The 20,679-nt window shown below is 34.8% G+C and overlaps 1 protein-coding gene across 1 annotated transcript in view; it reads left to right on the forward strand.

The window, feature by feature from the left end:
* Positions 1 to 19,919, forward strand: part of NEGR1 (neuronal growth regulator 1) — a 998,883-nt gene extending 978,964 nt beyond the window's left edge. The window contains exon 7 of the mRNA XM_066268887.1: positions 16,901 to 19,919. Within this exon, the coding sequence (XP_066124984.1) occupies positions 16,901 to 17,025 (125 nt within the window). The 3' untranslated portion in view covers positions 17,026 to 19,919. The remainder of the gene's footprint in view (positions 1 to 16,900) is intronic.
* The last annotated feature ends 760 nt before the right edge of the window (positions 19,920 to 20,679 follow it).

The following is a 20,679-nucleotide window of genomic DNA, read 5'->3' on the forward strand; positions in this document are numbered from 1 at the left end:
GTTAAGTTGAAATCTAAAAACAATTATTATTGTTTCTCTGTAATAAATAGGAATGCTGTTTAATGGAAAATTCTATTTATACTATTGGTGAATTTCTTGTTCCTAATTCAGATATGTGGATACAGCTGCTCTGTTATTTTCTATAATGTTGTATTTTCCATAATGCTTAAACAAAGAATCATCTTGTTCATAGGTGAAGAATATCAGAAGAATAGTTTAAATAGGGTAGACAAGAAACAGTTCAATATAGAAAGAGATTCTGGTAAGATTAGTAAAAACATATACTATGCTTACTGTAACATTTTAATCCCATTTCTTCAGGGAAAAAAATATAACAATGCAATATTAACATTTAGTATCTTTTCCTTTTTTGGTGAAGAGAAAATATAATCATCTGCTTTTTCTAATTTTAAGATTAAAGGAAGTACATCCAAGTTTAGTTTCATAGCCCAAACCTTTATATAGCAAGAAGTGTCTATAAAAATACACAGGAAAGGAAATGACTTTATGATTACTTTCCTTCAATCTTGCACATATAATTACAGGGAATTTAAAGTCTTTTTTGACCACTAGAATGATACTAAATTTTCTTATCAATTGTGATTATAATTAAATTTAGTATGAAACAGAAAATATCTATTAAAATACATGTATTTAAATGTGGCTTTCTGGTTTTATTAGCAATGACTTAGAAATCAGTGTACCAAAAAGGTAAGAGCTATTAATATAATAAAACCAAATTGACACATTTGTTTTTTTTTAAACTAGACTTTGCTCTCTAGGAATCTGTGGTTCTCTTAATTCCTTTTCTATTTTTCAAGTCCTGCCCTCAAGCATGAATAAACTGAAGCTGGTGTTTCACTTTAAACAAACAAACAAACAAACTGCATTTTATGCAGATATTCTGAATGCTAATTTTATGATTTCATATGTACCTTTGAGGAACTGAAGAATCAAAACATAGTCTAGACATACATGCAGAATTTTATAGATACATATTCTTTTGATTCTAGGCAATGTTCTTATTCTTCATATAAATAAATTAATTACTCATATTATATTTCTAGTATGATAATTATTCAAATACCACTAATATTTGATCAAGAAATATCATGAGCTTCAATATGTTTGATGCACTAAAAAGAGTCCAAGTTGAACACATTATGAGAGATATATGCTTTATACACATTGACTTAGAAATTATTTCAAACATTTGATATTTCAAAAAATAACTATCACTTCTAGCATGTATATAGAAAAAAAACTCATTTTATGTTTTATTGCTTGAAACAGTTAAAGTGATGTGTAACTGTTGCATAATTTACTAAATTATAAAATTATTTTGATTGTATTTTATTTAGAAACATTTTAAGAGTATACTTGCTTTATTTAATCTTAATAAGCAATGAGTTATAAAAACCTAAAACAAGATACTAAATAAATTAATGTGGACAATGCAATATGCTACAAAGGACAAAAAACTCAAAGTCTGAAGACTTGAATTAATATTCTGGGTAGCTCTAGGCTTCAGTCCCTCTGGCTCTAAAATGGCATAACCCTAAATGTCTTTCTCTAACTAGATTTCTTATTTGGTTATACTCCACAGAAGGAAATAGAGTCTCTCAACGTTTCTTTTAACCTTGAAATTTTAATAACACATGATTTGGTAAAAATCATTCATTTTCTTCTAGAGTAGAATATTTTGTTTCTATTTGACTATAAAAGTTCCTCAAAGTCAAGGACTGAGTCTTGTTCACCTATCTATATTCAGCACTGAGCTCTATGCCTAACACAAAGTAGGTGCTCAATAAGCATTTCCTGAATAAGCACTGTGATTATTATTATAAAACTCAGTTATTCCTAACTTACTCATGTTCTGACTTAACCAAGTATAAGATTAATTTTCCAGTTTGAGTTTCAAATGTATATACAGTTGACCCTTGAACTATTAATACTGGGGTTAGTGATGCCAACAATTCATGCAGTCAAAAATTCATACATAACTTTTAACTCCCCCAAAACTAAATTACTAATGTTCTACTGTTTACCAAAACAAAAACAGTCAATAAAAACATACTTTATATGTTATAGTATATGTTGTATTCTTACAATAGAGAAAAAGAAATGTTATTAAGAAAACCAAAAGGGCCTGACCAGGCAGTGGCACAGTGGATAGAGCATCAAACTGGGACACGGAGGACCCAGGTTTGAGACCCTGAGGTCACCAGCTTGAGCGCGGGCTCATCTGGTTTGAGCACAGCTCACCAGCTTGGACCTAAGGTCACTGGCTCAAGCAAGGGGTTATTCAGTCTGCTGTAGCCCTATGGTCAAGGCACATATGAGAAAGCAATCAATGAACAACTAAGGTGTCGCAATGAAAAACTAATGATTAATGCTTCTCATCTCTCTCCGTTCCTGTCTGTCTGTCCCTATCTATCCCTCTCTCTGACTCTTTTTCTGTCGCTGAAAAAAAAAAAAAACAAAAGGAAGAGAAAACGTTACAATATTTATTAAAATAAATTTGCATATAAGTGAATCTGTACAATTGAAACCTGTATTGTTCCAGGGTCAATTGTATTTTGGTTAAGGATAATTGAAAATACTGCTAAAGTAGTAGCATCTCTTAATAAATTAAAGGCTTTGTCTTATGAAATGACAAAGCTTCTCTTTGTGATTTGTGATCAAAGGAACTGTGGATTTAATTTTGTTAGCTGATAGACTGAAAAACTTATTAATGCAGTTCCAAGAAGCTTTACTTCAGTTTTAGTCAAAAACTCTTTAAAACATTAATGTGACCAAATTTTCAATATCTATGAAAAATGAAATAAAGGCAAGGTTTTCCGATGTAATAGTTTGAAAAATTTCTGCCTCTTTAAAAAAAATATCTTAACTAGTGTCCAGGTAAATTATGAATATCATATTGTCTCTATTTTGGGGGAAAGAAATTACTACACACCTTTAAAATCAATATTAACCCATGGTGCATAATGTGTTCAGTGCTGGAATCACCATGCAAATGTATTAATGTTTTTTTCTTTTCATCCTTTAATAGACTATCTTGCACTAGAACCCCCTTACATTTATTTTTTGTGTATACATCCTCAAGTTGTTTTCATAGGATTTGTACTTCCCATTTTCCCTTTTTATATGGATCACTTTAGGCAGAAATTGTAAGGAAGGCTGAAACTTTGAAAAAGGAGCATTTCAAGGTTGTAGGGAGATGAGTATTTTATAGCTGAAATTATAATAGAAATATGAAGAGCCATGAGTGCCTTTAAATTTGTATTTAAGAAATACAACAGGAGACAGAACTTTCATTAGGTTATGTTGCTGGTGTAGCAGAAACCAAAATAATGATGATATAAAACAGTGGGTAATATTCCTGGGATAAAATCTATGAGGAAAAAAATATCAGATTTAATTAAGATTTTAAGACCCTTTTCCCACTATTAAGGTTATGTGCCTGCTAACAGTATAATTAAGGCAGACATCATAAAAGCAATGCAAGTAAATACATATTATAAACCAAGAAGGGTGAAGATGAAGAGATAATTGTTTACTTTCAATCAATTTATCCAACATTAATTTATTGCACATAATGTGCAAAGTACCAAGCACTGTGGGGGGATATGAAGTTGCACTAGACCCATTTAAACACATGGTCTCCTCTGCTTCATTCAAGAGTATTATGCTTACCAGCTCGCTTATCAGTAGTTGTTTTGAAAAGGAACTTCAAGGAACACTGAATTGAAACAAGTTAAATAGAGAAGGGGAAGCCAGTCTAAGAACCTTTTGTTGAGCTGGTCCCTGCTATGAGTCTCTGGGCCCCATACTCCTGGGGACCCTCTGAGGAGCTATGTGGAATATATCTCAGAATTATTTGCCTTGCGTACAGCTAGTTGTCATAGCAGCAGCTAAAGTGAAAACATAAGAAGAAGATGTCAGGCAAGACACAAAAGTTCTGTGAAACAAGTATACTTTTGCATATTTATCTTATGTGGAAGTAAAGGAAGCAGTTATTTATTAAATTATTATTATGTGCAGCCATGGTGGAAGCCACTGGGGGAAGAAAAAGAGAACTTAAGAGAGATGAAAAAAATCAAGGTCCTTTCCCTTTTGGAACAATCTGTGTAGGTGAGGAGGCAAGTCGGTGAGCAAGGACATGAGGAGGAGTTAGTATTGCAGTGGGGCGTCAAGAGAGAGAACAAGTAATTACTAAAGGGCCAAGAGGGTTACTATAGGGATAACCTTTGAATTAGGTCCTTAAGGAGAAATTAAAGTATGCCACATGGGGGCTCAAAATTTGGAAGGGAGTAGAAGAAGGTGATTCCAAGTGGAAGAAACATGGATTGCAACCCAGGGGATTAATGAGTATGGTTTGCTCTGAGCATTGTGATCTACTTAGAGAAATTGTATGTGAAGACTGTATCCCAGTGCACAGAACAGAATATGGAGCACAATAAGTATTCAGTAAGTATTTTTAAGTACTCAAGCATTATTTAGTGAATTAATTTTCTGACCTTCATTTTTAGAGCTGTGTTTTAGAAGAAACATATTGTTGGTATGGTTGTTATTGTTTCAAATTTATAGGTTTTTGAGGTGGTAAATTAATTCCAACTAGTTAGGTAGAAAATCAGAGGGCTACATAGAAATAGAAGCACAGAAAGTCAGCATCCTTGAATTCTTGTCTTATTTTTGCCTCTCACTTGAGCATATCATTCAATCTCCCCACTTCATCTCCTCATGTACAAAACTGAAGGGATGCACTAGACTAGACTATCCCCAGAAATCCTTAGAGTACTGACAGACTCTAATTTTGTAAACGGTTTGCATTTGTAGTGCGCATGGAAAAATGGGTTCTGTTTCAACATATGATATAAGGTGCAGAAGTTCATCCCAGAAGAAGGCAAAGTGTGAGCAAATACACAAAGGCCCAGGCATTTCCTGAGAAGGGAGAGTCTTCCTGCCTCCTGTGACCACAGCAGACCCTGCTAGAGGGTGGCCAGCAATAGGGCTGAAAAGGTAGATTTGGGAAGTTTACAGAGGGTCTTATAAGGTCATTTGGTTTTTAATCAGGTTTTTTTAAATAGCCAAAATATGATGGAAATGATTAGAGAATCACTGAGAGTAACTGAAAATCAATCTGGAGTATAACAAGGGGATGATTTAAGTGAATCAAAATGACAAGGCCAGATAATCACTGGCTTTTATTGCATGTGAAAAGCTAAGAAAAATAGATTGGAAGGTTAATGGAGTATTAAAAAAAAAGAAAGAAAGGAAAAAAAAAGGAAGAGATAATCAAACCTTCTGCAATTTTTGATCTTTAATACTAAAAGAACATTGTCACAGAATAACAGAAAAGCAGCTAGTCTAGTATAACCTTCCTAACACAAAAAAAGCTACAGAATAAAACTGAATTCACAAGACAATTTGATCGTAGATGCTCCAAGTTTAAACACTTACATAAAAACTAAAATAATTTCATACTTACATAGCCACATATGCAGAACCTTAAAAAATTCCTTCAACTTGCAAAGCTGTTTACCAGTTTGCAACTTCTCCCATTTTTTTTTACCGCACTAGCAATGTCACATTGATGACACAGCTAATGGCAGTGACTATTAGTGACCTTAAGAGCACAGCTGGGTTTCTATTTTTATTTCTGTGAAAACCTCTTTTCTTCAGCGAAATGATGCCTTAAAGGCCCAAACTAAAATCTCTGTAGTCAAGGCAATTTCTATTGTATGTTTGTGTATATATAGTTCAGACAACAAAGCTAGCTATTAAAACACACATACATACTCCCACACATATAGACACACATACTCCAAAATATGTAACAACATGTAGATAGAAACTCATTTGTAAACCTGACTGGACTGAGTAACTGTACTTTGAACTGTAACTAACGTTCAAAGAACCAGTTAGAGTTATACAAAGTTACCTCTTTGGGCAACACATTTCTTTTAAAGATCTACTTTAGATTTATGTGAATCACTTCTGACTTGCTAAAAAAAAAGGTAAAAAGTAAAAAAATTCAACATGTTTAGAAGGTATCAATGAACAATTCAGACTTTGAATCTTTTTCAATGACTATGAAGGACAGAAAAGAGGCAGCAGAATTTGTTTCTATTTCGGTGGTTATATATTTATTCTCCTTGGCTCAAATCAGAAGTAATAGTCTTAGGGAGTTTCATCTGGCTATTTGCAGATAAAAGTAGTTATCTACAAATAGGCAGATTTCTGAATATGAATAATAACAGACAAATGTTTAATATCCCTAATGTCATGGTATATAACATTGTATACCATGAACTTTGGCAAAATGGCTATTCATCAAGCAGTAAAGAATTCAAGGATGGTGGTCTGCCAAAGAAATAACTTACTAATGGCTGAGAACAAGCTTGCAATTCCATGAATCAGAAAGAGGCAGTAATGATGTGATTTCTCTAGCCAGTCTCCTCATTGTTTATAACACAAAATGGAGGTACTTTTTTTTTTTTTTTTGTATTTTTTTGAAGTTGGAAACGGGGAGGCAGTCAGACAGACTCCCACATGCGCCCGACCGGGATCCACCTGGCATGCCCACCAGGGAGCGATGCTCTGCCCATCTGAGGCATTGCTCTGTTGCAACCAGAGCCATTCTAGTGCCTGAGGCAGAGGCCATGGAGCCATCCTCAGCACCCGGGCCAACTTTGCTCCAATGGAGCCTTGCCTGCGGGAGGGAAAGAGAGAGACAGAGAGGAAGGAGAGGAGGAGGGGTGGAGAAGCAGATGGGTGCTTCTCCTGTGTGTCCTGGCCAGGAATTGAACTTGGGACTCCCGCATGCCAGGCTGATGCTCTACCACTGAGCCAACCGGCCAGGGCCTTGGAGGTACTTTTTAAAAAAATACTTACTTTATATTTTAATGCTGGTATATAGGCTTGCTCTGTAAAAGATGTTAGAACTTCTTGAAGAGAGGCATTCAGTTTTTGAACAAGTGAAAAATTAAAAATGTAAAATGTTAGAATAAGTTTCTATTTTTTTTCTGTGTCTGTGAGATTAGGGTTTTTTTTTCCTTTGTTTATTTTTTTCATCATTTATACCCAACCCCACAACCCCCATCCCATCTGATAGCTATTTTCTATGAGTCTATTTCTATTTACTTTATTAGTTTATTTTATTCAATAGATTTCATATATAAGTAAAATCATATGGTACTTGTCTTTCTCTGGTCATCTTATTTCACTTAGCATAATGATTTCTAGATCTCAATCCATGCTGTTGCAAAGGGTAAGATTTCTTTCTTTTTTATGGGCAAGTAGTATTCCATTGTGTAAATGCACACAGCTTTTTTATCTACTCATCTATTGATGGACACTTGGGCTGCTTCCAATCTTGACTATTGTAAATAATGCTACAATGAACATTAATAAGTATCTAAGTATAGATTTTCTTTTCTTTTCTTTTTATAGAGACAGAGAGAAAGTCAGAGAGAGGGATAGATAGGGACAGACAGACAGGAACAGAGAGAGAGATGGGAAGCATCAATCATTAGTTTTTCATTGCGACACCTTAGTTGTTCATTGATTGCTTTCTCACATGTGCCTTGACCGCGGGCCTTCAGCAGACAGAGCAACCCTTTGCTCGAGCCAGAGACCTTGGGTCCAACAAGCTGGTGAGCTTTTTGCTCAAACCAGATGAGCCCGCGCTCAAGCTGGTGACCTCGGGGTCTCAAACCTTGGTCCTCCGCATCCCAGTCTGATGCTCTATTCATTGTGCCACTGCCTGGTCAGGCTAAGTATAGATTTTCTGTAACCTTAGGCCTCTAATTTAACAAAAGTGTCCCAGTATGTATTGGTTAGCCTGATTTCTTCTAAAGCTGATAAAAATGCAGGTTGACCGGCAGGAATTCAAAGACTTTTATACAATTTTTACCTTCTCTCTGTATATATGAGTAGAGCTGACTATAATAGGGGCTCATAAATTAAATATTACTTTACAAGACTGAGAGCTGGCTGGAAAGTGGATCATGCTATGATTATCTCTGTATTTGAGAAAACAGTGCTATAGTACAATAAAGGTGTCTTATGTAAAAAAAAAAATCTGTGAATATATCTATCAGTGTCCAGCCACCTTAAAAATGTGCTACTGAGGCATTCCTCAACCCCAATGCCAAGAAGGAAAAAGACCTTGAGGGTCTGAGTACAGAAGCATGCAATAAACACACAAACAAAGCCCTTCCCTGGGAAGTCACTGTGCCCCAGATATGAAATGTCCATGACAAGATGTGATTTGTCTGTGCTGTATGTTTAATATAATACATCCCCTCCCAGGACCTGGGCCCTCTGGTTGCCAAGGAACTGTACAAAGAGGAATAATGAAATGATGTCATCTGTGCTGATATTCGCCGGATCCTTGTAGATACCGTATCTGGTTGTGAAGCTTGTCCCATTCTTGTGCTCTTCAACTCCTGTAATCTCCACCCCATGTTTAGGCAGAATTAAGTGACACAAAAAATCCAGGGTCTTCTAATGTCATGGATATCTCCTCCAACTACTGATGGTGTTAAGGGGTAGATAATGCTAAGGAGAGGACTAAAATATCATTTGAGCAAACTCCTCCCACAGTGTGTAATGAAACAGTTACACTGGCTTTTGGATCAAATCAAGGGTGCATAATTTCTGAGTAAACTAATGTGTACTCTATTTTGAATCCACATTAATCATTCTCTTCTATGTGATCTAATGTAATTTAGGTATAAATCATTCACTTTCCATTAAGGCCTAAGCTTCCTCAGTCAGTGTAAGTTGAAGCCAGCTATTTTCTCATGGAGGCAGAGTTAATGTTGCTTAAGTAACTCTACCTAAGGTTGCGACAAGAATCTTAAAAATGTGACTCAAAGCTAGTTTAGTTGAAGCTTGAGCAATTTAAGGAAATTGCCTAGGCAAGTAATTGGTATGATACCAAAACTAAATATTTCATAGTTACATTTGTTTTTGCCTAAATTTAAAAACTGGAGCAATACAAGGGAAAACTGCCAACACTGAAAATAATATGCAGCAGCTGTAAGTAATTGGGAGTGATAATCATAATTAGACAAGATGTAAGATGCATGCAAGCCCAGACTGGGTCTTCCGGTTGACAACAGGAAGAAATCCCCAAGGCCTGTACTCCACACCTCGCCTGGCACTCCTGTTCCAGGCCTGAGAGCCCAGCCAAAGCCAGACTCGGCTCTCGTCAGCCGTAAACCACATTCCAAAGGCCACGTACCACACTCTTCTCTTTGGGAAGAAGGGAAGGAGAAGGGAAAAGGAACAGGTCATACTCCCTGCCTTCAAGGAATCTATAAACCAGGAGACTGGCCAGTTGTCTAACAATAAGCCCAGATAATGAAGAAAATTAATATTTTTGTAAGATAACTTGGAGGACAGCTTTGTGAGATCAGAGAAACATTGATTTCTTAACCAAGTATAGATTAAAAATAAAGCGGGCCCTGGCCGTGTGGCCCAGGGACAAAGTGCCATCCCCTGTGCCTGGGTTGCAGGTTCCAGACCCAGTCAAGGCTGATGAGAAGCAATCAATGCATGGCTAAGTGGAACAACTAGTTAGTGTAATTCTCTCATTCTCTCTCCCTCTCTCACTCCCTCCTCTTCCCCCACTCCTCAAATCAATGGAAAAAAATTGAAACAAAAATAAAATGTTTTTGTTCTATGGAAAACAACTCAAACTAAAGAGAGATCACTGTGAGGGTAGGGGCCATCACTTTTTTCCTCAGAGAATGCCTAGCACAAAGCACACACCAAATTTGCTAAATGAATGACCAAATAATGACTATTTTTCCTGTGTTTGATGCTGTCCTGGGTGCTTTAAATATATCAACACATTTACTCTTCCAGTCCTCATTTTGCAGTTGAAGATACTGAAGTAATGACTTTTAAGAGATGTGTCTAGGTTAATCCAGGTTAGAAAGAGGTGGAGCTGCACTTTGAACCAATGTCATCTGAATCTTCAGTCCATATGTTAGGCACATTATATTTAAACACTAGAATGCTTCTACCTTTACTAAGAGAGTGGGAAGAATAAAAACCTGCCTTTTCTGTTGTTTTAAAGTAGCCTTCCTGGCATACTTCATTTCTTTCTTTTTTTCTCTTCCTTTTTATGTTCTAAAATGATGAACATAAAAGCATCTAACATATTTTTTAAGGGCTGGGTATTCTCCTTCTCTCTTTCTCCTCTCTCTCTCTCTCTCTCTCTCTCTGTGTGTGTGTGTGTGTATGTTTTAAATCATCACCCTTTTCTTCCTCCTTTATCTTTTTATTTTTCCTTTCCTTCACAATTTAAACTTCCTCTCCTCTCTTCTTTCTTCTCCTCAAAACCAAAGGTAATTAAACAGGTAGTAGGAAATAAACAGAAGAGTTTCCCTCTCACACATTTTGCCTTAAGAGCAAAATAAAAAAAATCAAAGGAACAACTACTAAAGTAGGGTATTTTATCAAAGTTGTCTTGAATTAAACAAATGTATATGTAAGATAATTTTTTTCATATTCAATTCAACACACATCTATTGAACACATTTGAGTAAGATACAGATGCATACATTATAAGGAGGAATGTCCCATGACTTCCCTATGCTTATAAGCCAGTCAAGGAGAAAGATATACATATATAATTTATGATAAATAAAAAAATAACTATTTCTGATATCAGGAATGGGCAAGATATCCACTTCTTATTAGAGATATGAGGGGGGCTTCATAAAAGAGAGTTATGTTTTTCTATCTTTAAGGATATTTAGGACTTTGATAGGTGGAAAAGGGGACTAGGAAGGAAGATCATTTAGGCTTCAGGATATAGAATGTAAAAATGACAGGGAGTGATAAAAACACTTTATGCGTTCAAAATATGGTTCATGTGATTGGAGCTAAGAATGTGTATGAATCTGAATAAGTTGACCACAGCCAGATAACAGAGGTCCTGAATGCTGAGCTACACAGCCTTGGCTTTCCTCAATGGTCAGTGGAGACCCCTGAATGTTTCAGGCTAACATAGGTTTCTACTCTTTCCTCTGCTTGTTACAATCTATTGATCACAGAATACCAAGCAATCATTTCAGAAGGTCAGCTAACCTCCTCTGCTCAAAATTCTCCTAGGACTTCCCGCATCACGCAGAATGAAACTGAAATGCTCACATGTCCTATCTTTCCAAATTTTACTTAGGATGAGAAGCAGTATGATATTCACAGGCAACTGAAACTATGTCAGAGAACATACGAAAGACCAGACCATCCAAAGGCACACCTGGATGTCTCCTAAGAAATTCAGCAGTATATCCAGGGGCCATAGGTTCATCTACACTCCCTACCTTTTTCAGCAATAAAATGATGCTACACAGTTTGATGTATGCCCTTCCCTTATACAGGCTGCCTCATGATCTGTCTTCTAGCTCAAGTGCTGAAGGGAAGTATTCTAACTCTATGTAGGTCTTAGAAGGTAAAATATGAATGGTGAAAGACAACATTATTCTGAAAAAAGTACGGAAGGTATTTACCCCCTTATGTGTTTATAATAATAATAGTGGAAATGGATATGAAGCTTATCAACATTCAACAAATATTATTGAACATTTACTAAGTGTCAGACTTTGTTATGTACCAATGATAAAAATACATATAATAAATCTTGGCCTGAAGACATTTTTGGTCTAAAGGGGAAAAATTGATATGTAAATATGTGATAGATATGTAAATAACATATCAAATATGATGCCAATTAATTTGGCAAGTGGAATTATAAAGTGTTTTCTCTTTTAGAGGAGAGGATACTTGAACTGAGTTTTGGAAGTTAATTTCTAATAGCTAATTACTAATAACAAACAGTTATTTTTTATAATTTTAAAGATTTTATATAATTTCTTATATAGCTGATTGGGATTTAATACGCAAAGCAAATCTAATTAGTCCAAATAGTACTGAGACTCTTACATTTAGTACCATTAATTAGTCTTGTGCTCTGAATCAGGGAGTTAACAAGTCACACAAAAAATAAAACAAAATAAAATAAATATCAGTCAACAGAACTAAGGTTATATAATAAGATACTACAAGGCCATCATTTTAAAAAGTGAGATTATATATATACTAGCATGTGTATATCATTACATTTTGTAAAAACTAATTATATTTATATCTGCTGCCCAGACTGCTTACCTACCAGGACTCTTTGGAGAACCCACTCATGTTTGTTCACTGTTTTTATCCTAATGGTCTATAATTGCCTTCTTAATTATATATCCAACTAGAATGAAATTTTCCTGAGAGAGGAGATTAAGTTTTATTCATCTTTACCTGTGTTCAATCCCCAGCACATAAAAGACATTCAATATATATTATACTTAAGGAATCAGAATTATGATATATGACTTGGCATGAGTAGTTGACCTTGCATTCTCTTGACTATCTTTACTGTCTGTTTTATGGCTTCCTGATTGTCAATAGCTACTCTACAGTCCATTTTTTATAGTAGTTACATACTAACAATGTAGTAACAGGTTCCTCCTGTATTTTAGGACTAATAGATTTATTACATTCACAAAACTAAAAAGTATATCAATTTAAAACATCAATGGACAAATATATATACCCTGTTAATTACAAAGCAGTATTTAATTTCTAAATATATTATTGATATACTTTTGTCATGTCTTAAGATAATAGGAGACTAAGTACAAAATAAAGGCACATTGAGAGAAAAGACAGCAGTGAAGGCATATGACAGAAAGGAATATATATGGCCATATATGGAATTAAGTAACAAAAAGACTGTATTTATTATATTAGCTATTGTATTCTCAGTACTTAGTACAGTGTGTGGTTCCTAGTTAAGTACATATTTGCCAAATGAATGGAAGAGGTATATTGAAGATTCTCTAGCCTATAGGCAAGTGGTTTGCTTCAGAAGAATTTTTTATAAGAGAGAAATACCTTCTTAATTCTGACCTATTTATTTATTTAATTGAATTGTTCCTTCAACAGACTTCTTAAGCATCTATTATGTACCAGGCATTGCTGTACTTTGTGCCTGGAGACACCAAGATAAATAAAACATGAACTAGGAGATTTTATAATCTGGTAAAATAGATATGTACAGGAACATTTGCAATGCATTATTACAGTTGTATAAAAATGAATATTTATGGTGGCCTAATGACACACTAGGGTATTCTGCTCAGCTTGAAGAAAAGGAGATTTAGAAAAGATTGCCCAAAAATGCATATTAAAATATGGGTACGGAGTTTTAAAGGTCCTTTATACCCACTTAATGTACTATTAGTCAAGATAATAAAATTTTATTTTTGCTTTGTGTGCTTGATTTTTACAATTTATATCTTATTTAGAAATTATTTTATATGCTTTGTTTATTATTAGTCTTTTACTATTACATTGGTTTTATTGCACTCAAGATTCTTAAAAAAACAACAGCAAAATAACTCTGAAATAGCTGTCATCGAGAAGGCAACAGACCAGTTAAATATCTATTTATAATTTTAAAAATACAACAGCTTCCTCAATCTTAAACAAGAGAATATAACTTGAGTTTTGTGGTTTTATATTAGATTTCATACATATTAAAACCTGAAAAGTTATCTGTTGAATGAAACAGATTTTTCTTTTTCTTAATCTTGTCATTCCTTTCTTTTAATTGAATTATTGGGGTGACACTAGTTAACATAATTATATAGGTTTCAGGTACCCAATTCTATGACACATCTCTGTATACTGTGTTATATGTTCACCCCCCACTCAAGTCTTCCTCCATCACCATTTACCTTTTTATTCGCCAGAACTTATCTGTCATGCAAATAAAGCACTAAACAGTTGATTTTGTTCTGTGTTTGCTCTGTGTTAACTGAAGAGTGGTATAGTCGCAGCCCTTGACTCTCACCTGAAACCAACAGTTGTACTGTTACAGAATCTTCCCACTAGTCAGGGACCAATGCATCTGTCATCCCTCCTAATTTCTTAGAGGTATAAACAAAACAGTTTGTGTGTGTGTGTGTGTGTGTGTGTGTGTGTGTGTGTGTGTTTTGTAACATGGAAAATATAGTCATTGATGAAAGTTCCATTAAAAACTACCTGCTGGTAATTCAAATTCAGTGACTAAAACTGCTCCTGGATTTGAGTTATGAATTTTGGGGATGAAATAATGTATTTTTTATTACGTTATTCATTTTGTATTAGAAAACAGTACTTGAAATCTAGGTTACATTAAGAAAAAGTAGTTAAAAGTATGTTGGTGAGATTTTTTTATAGTTATTGTTATAATTATTATGGTAAGTGAGAATCAGTCTCAGGCAAGGCTAGGCATGTCTGCAACATTCAATTTCTTTTACACAATATAATTCACATTCAAAGAGGCAACTATATCCTCTTATGAAATAAAGTGGAATTCATTCAGTAGACACTCACAATAGTCTAAGCTTGGTGAGACTCTAGGTGAAATCTCTTAGTGAAAATTCAACACATCTGTTAGCCAAGTATCACATGAACTACTCATGTATAAAATTGTGATCCTTCTAATGTGTAAATAAATGTAATCATACAATTCAACAACTCCAAATACTTCAAAATCTCCTTCATCATAAAGAGTTAAACTCTTTCTAAAATTGTTTATTATTTAAATGTAGGGCCAGGGACCGCCTAAATCATGGCCATTCACATGCAGGTTCTCATTGAATTCTGGCAGATGGTAAAGAAACAGCGGAGCAGGAGGATGCTGGGCCATTCTGTTTATTGGTGTCTCACCAAGACAGGCAAGCCACAAGAAAGCAAGGGCAAGTAGGGAAGGGCAGTGGAAGGTAAGGGATCAGGGAAGAAAAAAGAAACCCTACTGCACCTCTCAGTGGTGGGGTCAGAATCTCTCTTCTCCTTCTGCTCTCTTTCAAAACTTTCTGGCTGTAAAACCTCTCCAAACATTAGCAAAACAATGGCCCTTTCCAAGCAGGAAGGTAATTTGCAATTTCACAGACCACATACACCTGGTGCTGCCCAGTGCCCAAAGCAAACTATAAGCAAGCAAACATGAAAATCATATTTTACAAACTTATTTGACCAATAGGACTCTAGGTAGATAGAATGATCTAGGTAGATAGAATGATCTTGATTATTGTTGGTCAAATAAGTTTGTAAAATATGATTTTCATGTTTGCTTGCTTATAGTTTGCTTTGGGCACTGGGCAGCACCAGGTGTATGTGGTCTGTGAAATTGCAAATTACCTTCCTGCTTGGAAAGGGCCATTGTTTTGCTAATGTTTGCTGGAGGAGAGGTTTTGGAGCCAGAAAGTTTTGAAAAGAGAGAGCAGAAAGAGAAGAGGCAGAAAGAAGCCATGTTTGCAAGGAGAGCAGAGGGAATGCAAAGTGCTGAAGAAGAAGCCAGTTTGTGCATAGAGGAGAAGGTGTGCAGATGGGGAACCAGTATTGAGAGAGTTTGCAAGCTCCACTGAGACTGGTGAGGCCTTTGATTCTAGGAAAAACTGGAGAAAATTCTCCTGGTTGTAGAACCTGAGACTGTGTCAAGGGTTTGGGAGCTCTGAATGAGTGAAAGGGAAGTGTTTCCCTGCCTGTTTGCTCGTCGGCTGGTGCGAGAGTTTAATAAAGAAATGGCCCACCATTTTTTGGCTCCACTGTTTCTTTACTACTGTCTGCCCGAATCCAATAAGAACCTGCATGTGAATGGCTGTGATGACGGTGGCCCCTAGCCCTACAAGTCCCATTTTCAATTCTCTCTACTTTAGGTCTCAAGCTTTGCAGTCCATCAAGACCAATCCACTTTTAGATCCTAGAATGTATGCTGTGCTCTCTCCTTTCCTTATGACTTTAGATATGATATATTGTTTTCTCTACCCAAATGGTGATTCTCCTTGGTAAAACTTTCCATTAAATTACCCCTTCCTTGCCCAGGCAGATTTAAATACACAGTTTTCTGTGTCATTGGAGTATGCATATGCAACTTTGATATTTCTAAAATTGTATTATATTTTTTTAATATCTTTCCTTATCTCCAAAATAATATTGTTGGAAGAGGGAATCTCTTGTTTGTTTTTCCAGCATTTGGTCAATAAAAAACACTCACAAATATATGCATGTATATATGTATAATATTACCTGTTTGTTGAATTTTAAAAAGCTGAACATGTAAAAATAGAGAATAGAATGGTGTTTACCAGAGGCTGGGATTGGGAAATTGAGTGTTATTTTATAAAGGTACAAACTTAGAGCAAGTAAATAAGTCCTAGAGATTTAATACATTGCACAGTGATTATAGTCACCAATACTTTATTATAACCTTCAAAGTTGTGAAAGAGAGTAGGTCTTAATTATTCCCAACACAAGAAAGAAATAATAATTATATGATATAATAAAGGTGTTAGCTAACACAGTGGTGGCAATAACATTGCAACATATAAATGTATGAAATCATTCTGCACCTTAAAGTTACATAATGTTATACAGCAATTTTATCTCAATAAAAATAATTTTTAAAAATACATGAATGAATATTGTTCACTCATACAAATATTTACAACATATATAAGAGGAATAATGTTAGCTGTGATATATTAGGTAAGTGTTTAGCATGTGTTCAGCCCAGGGCAATGTGTCATATGTGCTTCATGTCCAGTTCTCCCTGCAGCCACGCCAAGAGGATTATATTATCTATTTTTCCCTTAAGAAAAATGAAGCTCAGGAAGATTTGTCGGATAGGTCACCCCTTGTCATACAGCAAACCAGAAGTGAACCCAAGTCTATCTGACTCCAATGCTAGTGCCCTCCCCAATACATCCAGCTGTCTGTTGATTATCATTAAGATCCTAAATGACACAAATTAGATTTTGACTTAGTCTTTTCTGTTTCTTTCCAGCTCCAAGTACAGCCCAGTATGGAATTACCGGGAGCGCCGACATTCTTTTCTCCTGCTGGTACCTTGTGTTGACACTGTCCTCTTTCACAAGCATATTCTACCTGAAGAATGCCATTCTACAATAAATTTAAAGACCCATTAAATGCTTTTAAGAATTCTCTGAAAGTGCTGATGGCTGGATCCAATCTGGTACAGTTTGTTAAAAGCAGCGTGGGATATAATCAGCAGTGCTTACGTGGGGATGATCGCCTTCTGTAGAATTGCTTATTATGTAAATACTTTAATTCCATTCCTTTTTTTTTTTTTTTTGATTAGCTACATTACCTGTGAAGCAGTACACATTGTCCTTTTTTTAAGATGTGAAGGCTCTGAAATTACTTTTAGAGGATATTAATTGTGATTTCATGTTTGTAATCTACAACTTTTCAAAAGCATTCAGTCATGGTCTGCTAGGTGGCAGGCTGTAGTTTACAAAAACAAATATTGCAGTGAATATGTGATTCTTTAAGGCTGCAATACAAGCATCATTTCCCAATTTCAATAAGAACCCATCCATATTTACAAAGATGCATTTTTTTCTCTTTTGATAAAAAAAGCAAATAATATTGCCTTCAGATCATTTCTTCAGAATAAACACATATCTAGATTTTTCTGCTCGCATGATATTCAGGTTTCAGGAATGAGCCTTGCAATATAACTGGCTGAATGGCTCCGCTTCTCTTCCTGTAAGTTCAGCATGGGTGTGCCTTCATGAAATAATGTTTTTCTCTTCGTCACCAACTAAGAAAAACGTTTTTTGCCAAATCCTACAATTGAAAGAAAAAATAAACTACAACGATCGAGTTACACTCTATCCTGTCTTCAAAGAGCAAAGTAGCTCTAGGACTATAAACAGCTTTTCATGACCACCTGGAGTTTGAGAGTTTTGCCCCACAAGAACCCAATTTTATTTGTGAAAAACAATTTAACTAACAGAATTTACCAGGCAGGGTCTTTAGTTCTAGTCCAATGTTAGATGCACTTGGAAAAAGACTTCCCTTGAAAACGACCACACAGTGCAGCCACGAGATTACCTGGCAATCCAGAATCATTTCCTTTCACTATTCCATGCCCAAAATTTTAAGACAGTTTTTCATAAAGGACTCAAAGTCCAACCACCTGATAGTACCTGAGTCGGTCAGGACTCAAAATTAATTTGGTCCTGTGGCAGGTAAGTTGGTATGATAAAGTGCTTCCATAGACAGGAGCATTTTGCATATTTTCCATCTGAAAACATCACTCAGTTGATTGGTAGTTTGAAATGCATGTTATGTAAAAACTGGTTGTTTTTTTTCTTCAAAATATAACAAATATTTCATGCTGGTATGCAGCATATCAATCCCTGAAATAAATAACTTTTTAATAATATCTTCCTCTATAGCCATGTCAGCTTAAACAAGTAAGGCCACAAAAAATAAATCGCCATGTTTTTTTCTTCTTACATGGTGTACATAAGGTACAATCAAATGCAGACAAGACCGGCAATGAGAATAGCTTAAGTTATCTTAACTATTATATTATCGTGAATATTAAATTATTTTCTTTATAAAGAATAAAAATTACATTTTTGAAGGAGAAAGCTGTTACTTTAAGAAGTATTACATTACAGGAATAGTTTGGTAGTTTTATTCTTTACTAAAGAAATATCACACCCTTGAGAGTCATTCTATAAGTTTGACAGTTACCAATTTCACTACACCTAGAGAGATTTTTACAGGTAGCCCCCTTTTGCAAATAATGAAAACAGCAAAAAACTTACTAATAAAGTTAGATAGAAGAAATTTCACAGAAATTACACATATTTAATATTTTTCCTGAAAAGAGATAACTTGAAAATTGTGATTTTTGCAAGTAAAATTTAGTCCCGAAATACATCATAAATCTATTTTAATTAGAAAAATGAATCCTAAATGAGGAGGCATAAATATACAATGGTTTCACAAAATGGCAATAATATGGCATGATGCTATTAAATTTACTCACTGTAATAATTTATTCCATTGTTTTGACTGATGTATCAAAAATAGGTTTTTTTAAAAATACATATGGCATCTTAATTTTGATTATTACTGACTTGCTTTTTAAAAATATTCTTTGTGGAATTTCTGAGTAAATTATAAAATATTATTTTGTATTGCAGCTTTAAAGTGGCACACTCCATAATAATCTACTTACTAGAAATAGTGGTGCTACCACAAAAGTGTTAACCATCGGTACCATTGTTTAGGAGAAAGAAACAGATCAAGAATGCATATTATACAGTGACCGCTTTCCTAGAGTTAAAAAAAAATACCTCCTCTTTGTAAGGTTTGTAGGGTAAATGTGAGATAAATCAAGATATAAATTATGGATGAACCAAATAATTAGTTCAAAGTGTTGTCATGATTCCGAATTTGTGGAGTCTGGTGTTATTACCATAGAATGTGACAGAAGTACAGTCATAGCTCAGTAACTATATGTATTTGCCTTTATGTTAGAAGAGACGTCCTTGAGTGACATTTTTAAATAGAGGAGGTATTCACTATGTTTTTCTGTATCACAGCAGCATTCCTAGTCCTTAGGCCCCTGGACAGAGTGAAATCATGAGTATTTATGAGTTCAATATTGTTCAAATAAGGCTACAGTATTTGCTTTTTTGTGTGAATGTATTGCATATAATGTTCAAGTAGATGATTTTACATTTATGGACATATGAAACGTCTATTACTTCATTTTATCAGTCCTGACTGTACAAGGTAGTTGTAATTTCAGAATAGCAGTTTTACAAAATTGATTTATCTTTTGATGTATAATAATTTTGTTCAAGCTATTCATTTCAGCATTATATTTCCCCAAATTGCATTTGTGGGATTCCTTTTGTTGCCCCTGAATTGTTTTTCAAAGAAAGAATAAAGAAAAATTAAAAGCAGTTGAGAAAGGAGAATAGAAAGAAAAGGAAAATACAGAAATAGGAAGGAGGTAAAGACAGTGGAAAACAAGAAGGAAAGGAGGGAGGGAGGGAGGGAGGGAGAGACGACGGATGAGAGGAAGGGAAGGAGGAAGAAAGGAAGGGGGAAAGGAAAAAAAAAGAATAGAAAAAGGAGGAAGAACCAGAATATTAAGGTAGTTGACGTAATTCATTTGCATTCTTGGTTTAACTGCAAGTGATATAATTATGTTTTACAATGATCTCATTCAAAACATAAGTCCCGTTACACCATGAAGTTCCCATTATGCAGCAATGATATAGTAAAAGTACGGCCCAAATTACAGTATTTTGTATTTGAGGGGACTCTAAAAGATTTGAGAGAGAAAATGTCAAACTTAAAGCTACTTTTGGGGAGTTTAAAACTTAACTGAAAAATTAATGCTTCATCATAACATTTAAACTATATCTAGAAAGTAGACTGGAGAACTGAGGAAATTACCCAGATAATTCAGGAAAAAGAAAAATATATATATATACCCCATTGTGTGAACTCAGAAGACTGAGAAATTTATCACAGCCAATCACCTATATTGATCAAATTTATTGAATAATTGTTAATTTGTCCATTGTGCTTAGCTTTGTGACACAGCCAAAAGTTACCTATTTAATCTTTTCAATAAAAATTGTTTTTTGAAATTCAGAAATGATTTAAAAAGAGGTCAGGTTTTTAACTATTTATTGAAGTATGTGGATGTACAGTATTTCAATAGATATGAATATGAATAAATGGTATGCCTTAAGATCCTTTGAATATGTATTTACTTTAAAGACT

The sequence above is a fragment of the Saccopteryx bilineata genome, chromosome 3 (genome assembly GCF_036850765.1).
Source record: "Saccopteryx bilineata isolate mSacBil1 chromosome 3, mSacBil1_pri_phased_curated, whole genome shotgun sequence".
Taxonomy (NCBI): Eukaryota; Metazoa; Chordata; class Mammalia; order Chiroptera; family Emballonuridae; genus Saccopteryx; species Saccopteryx bilineata.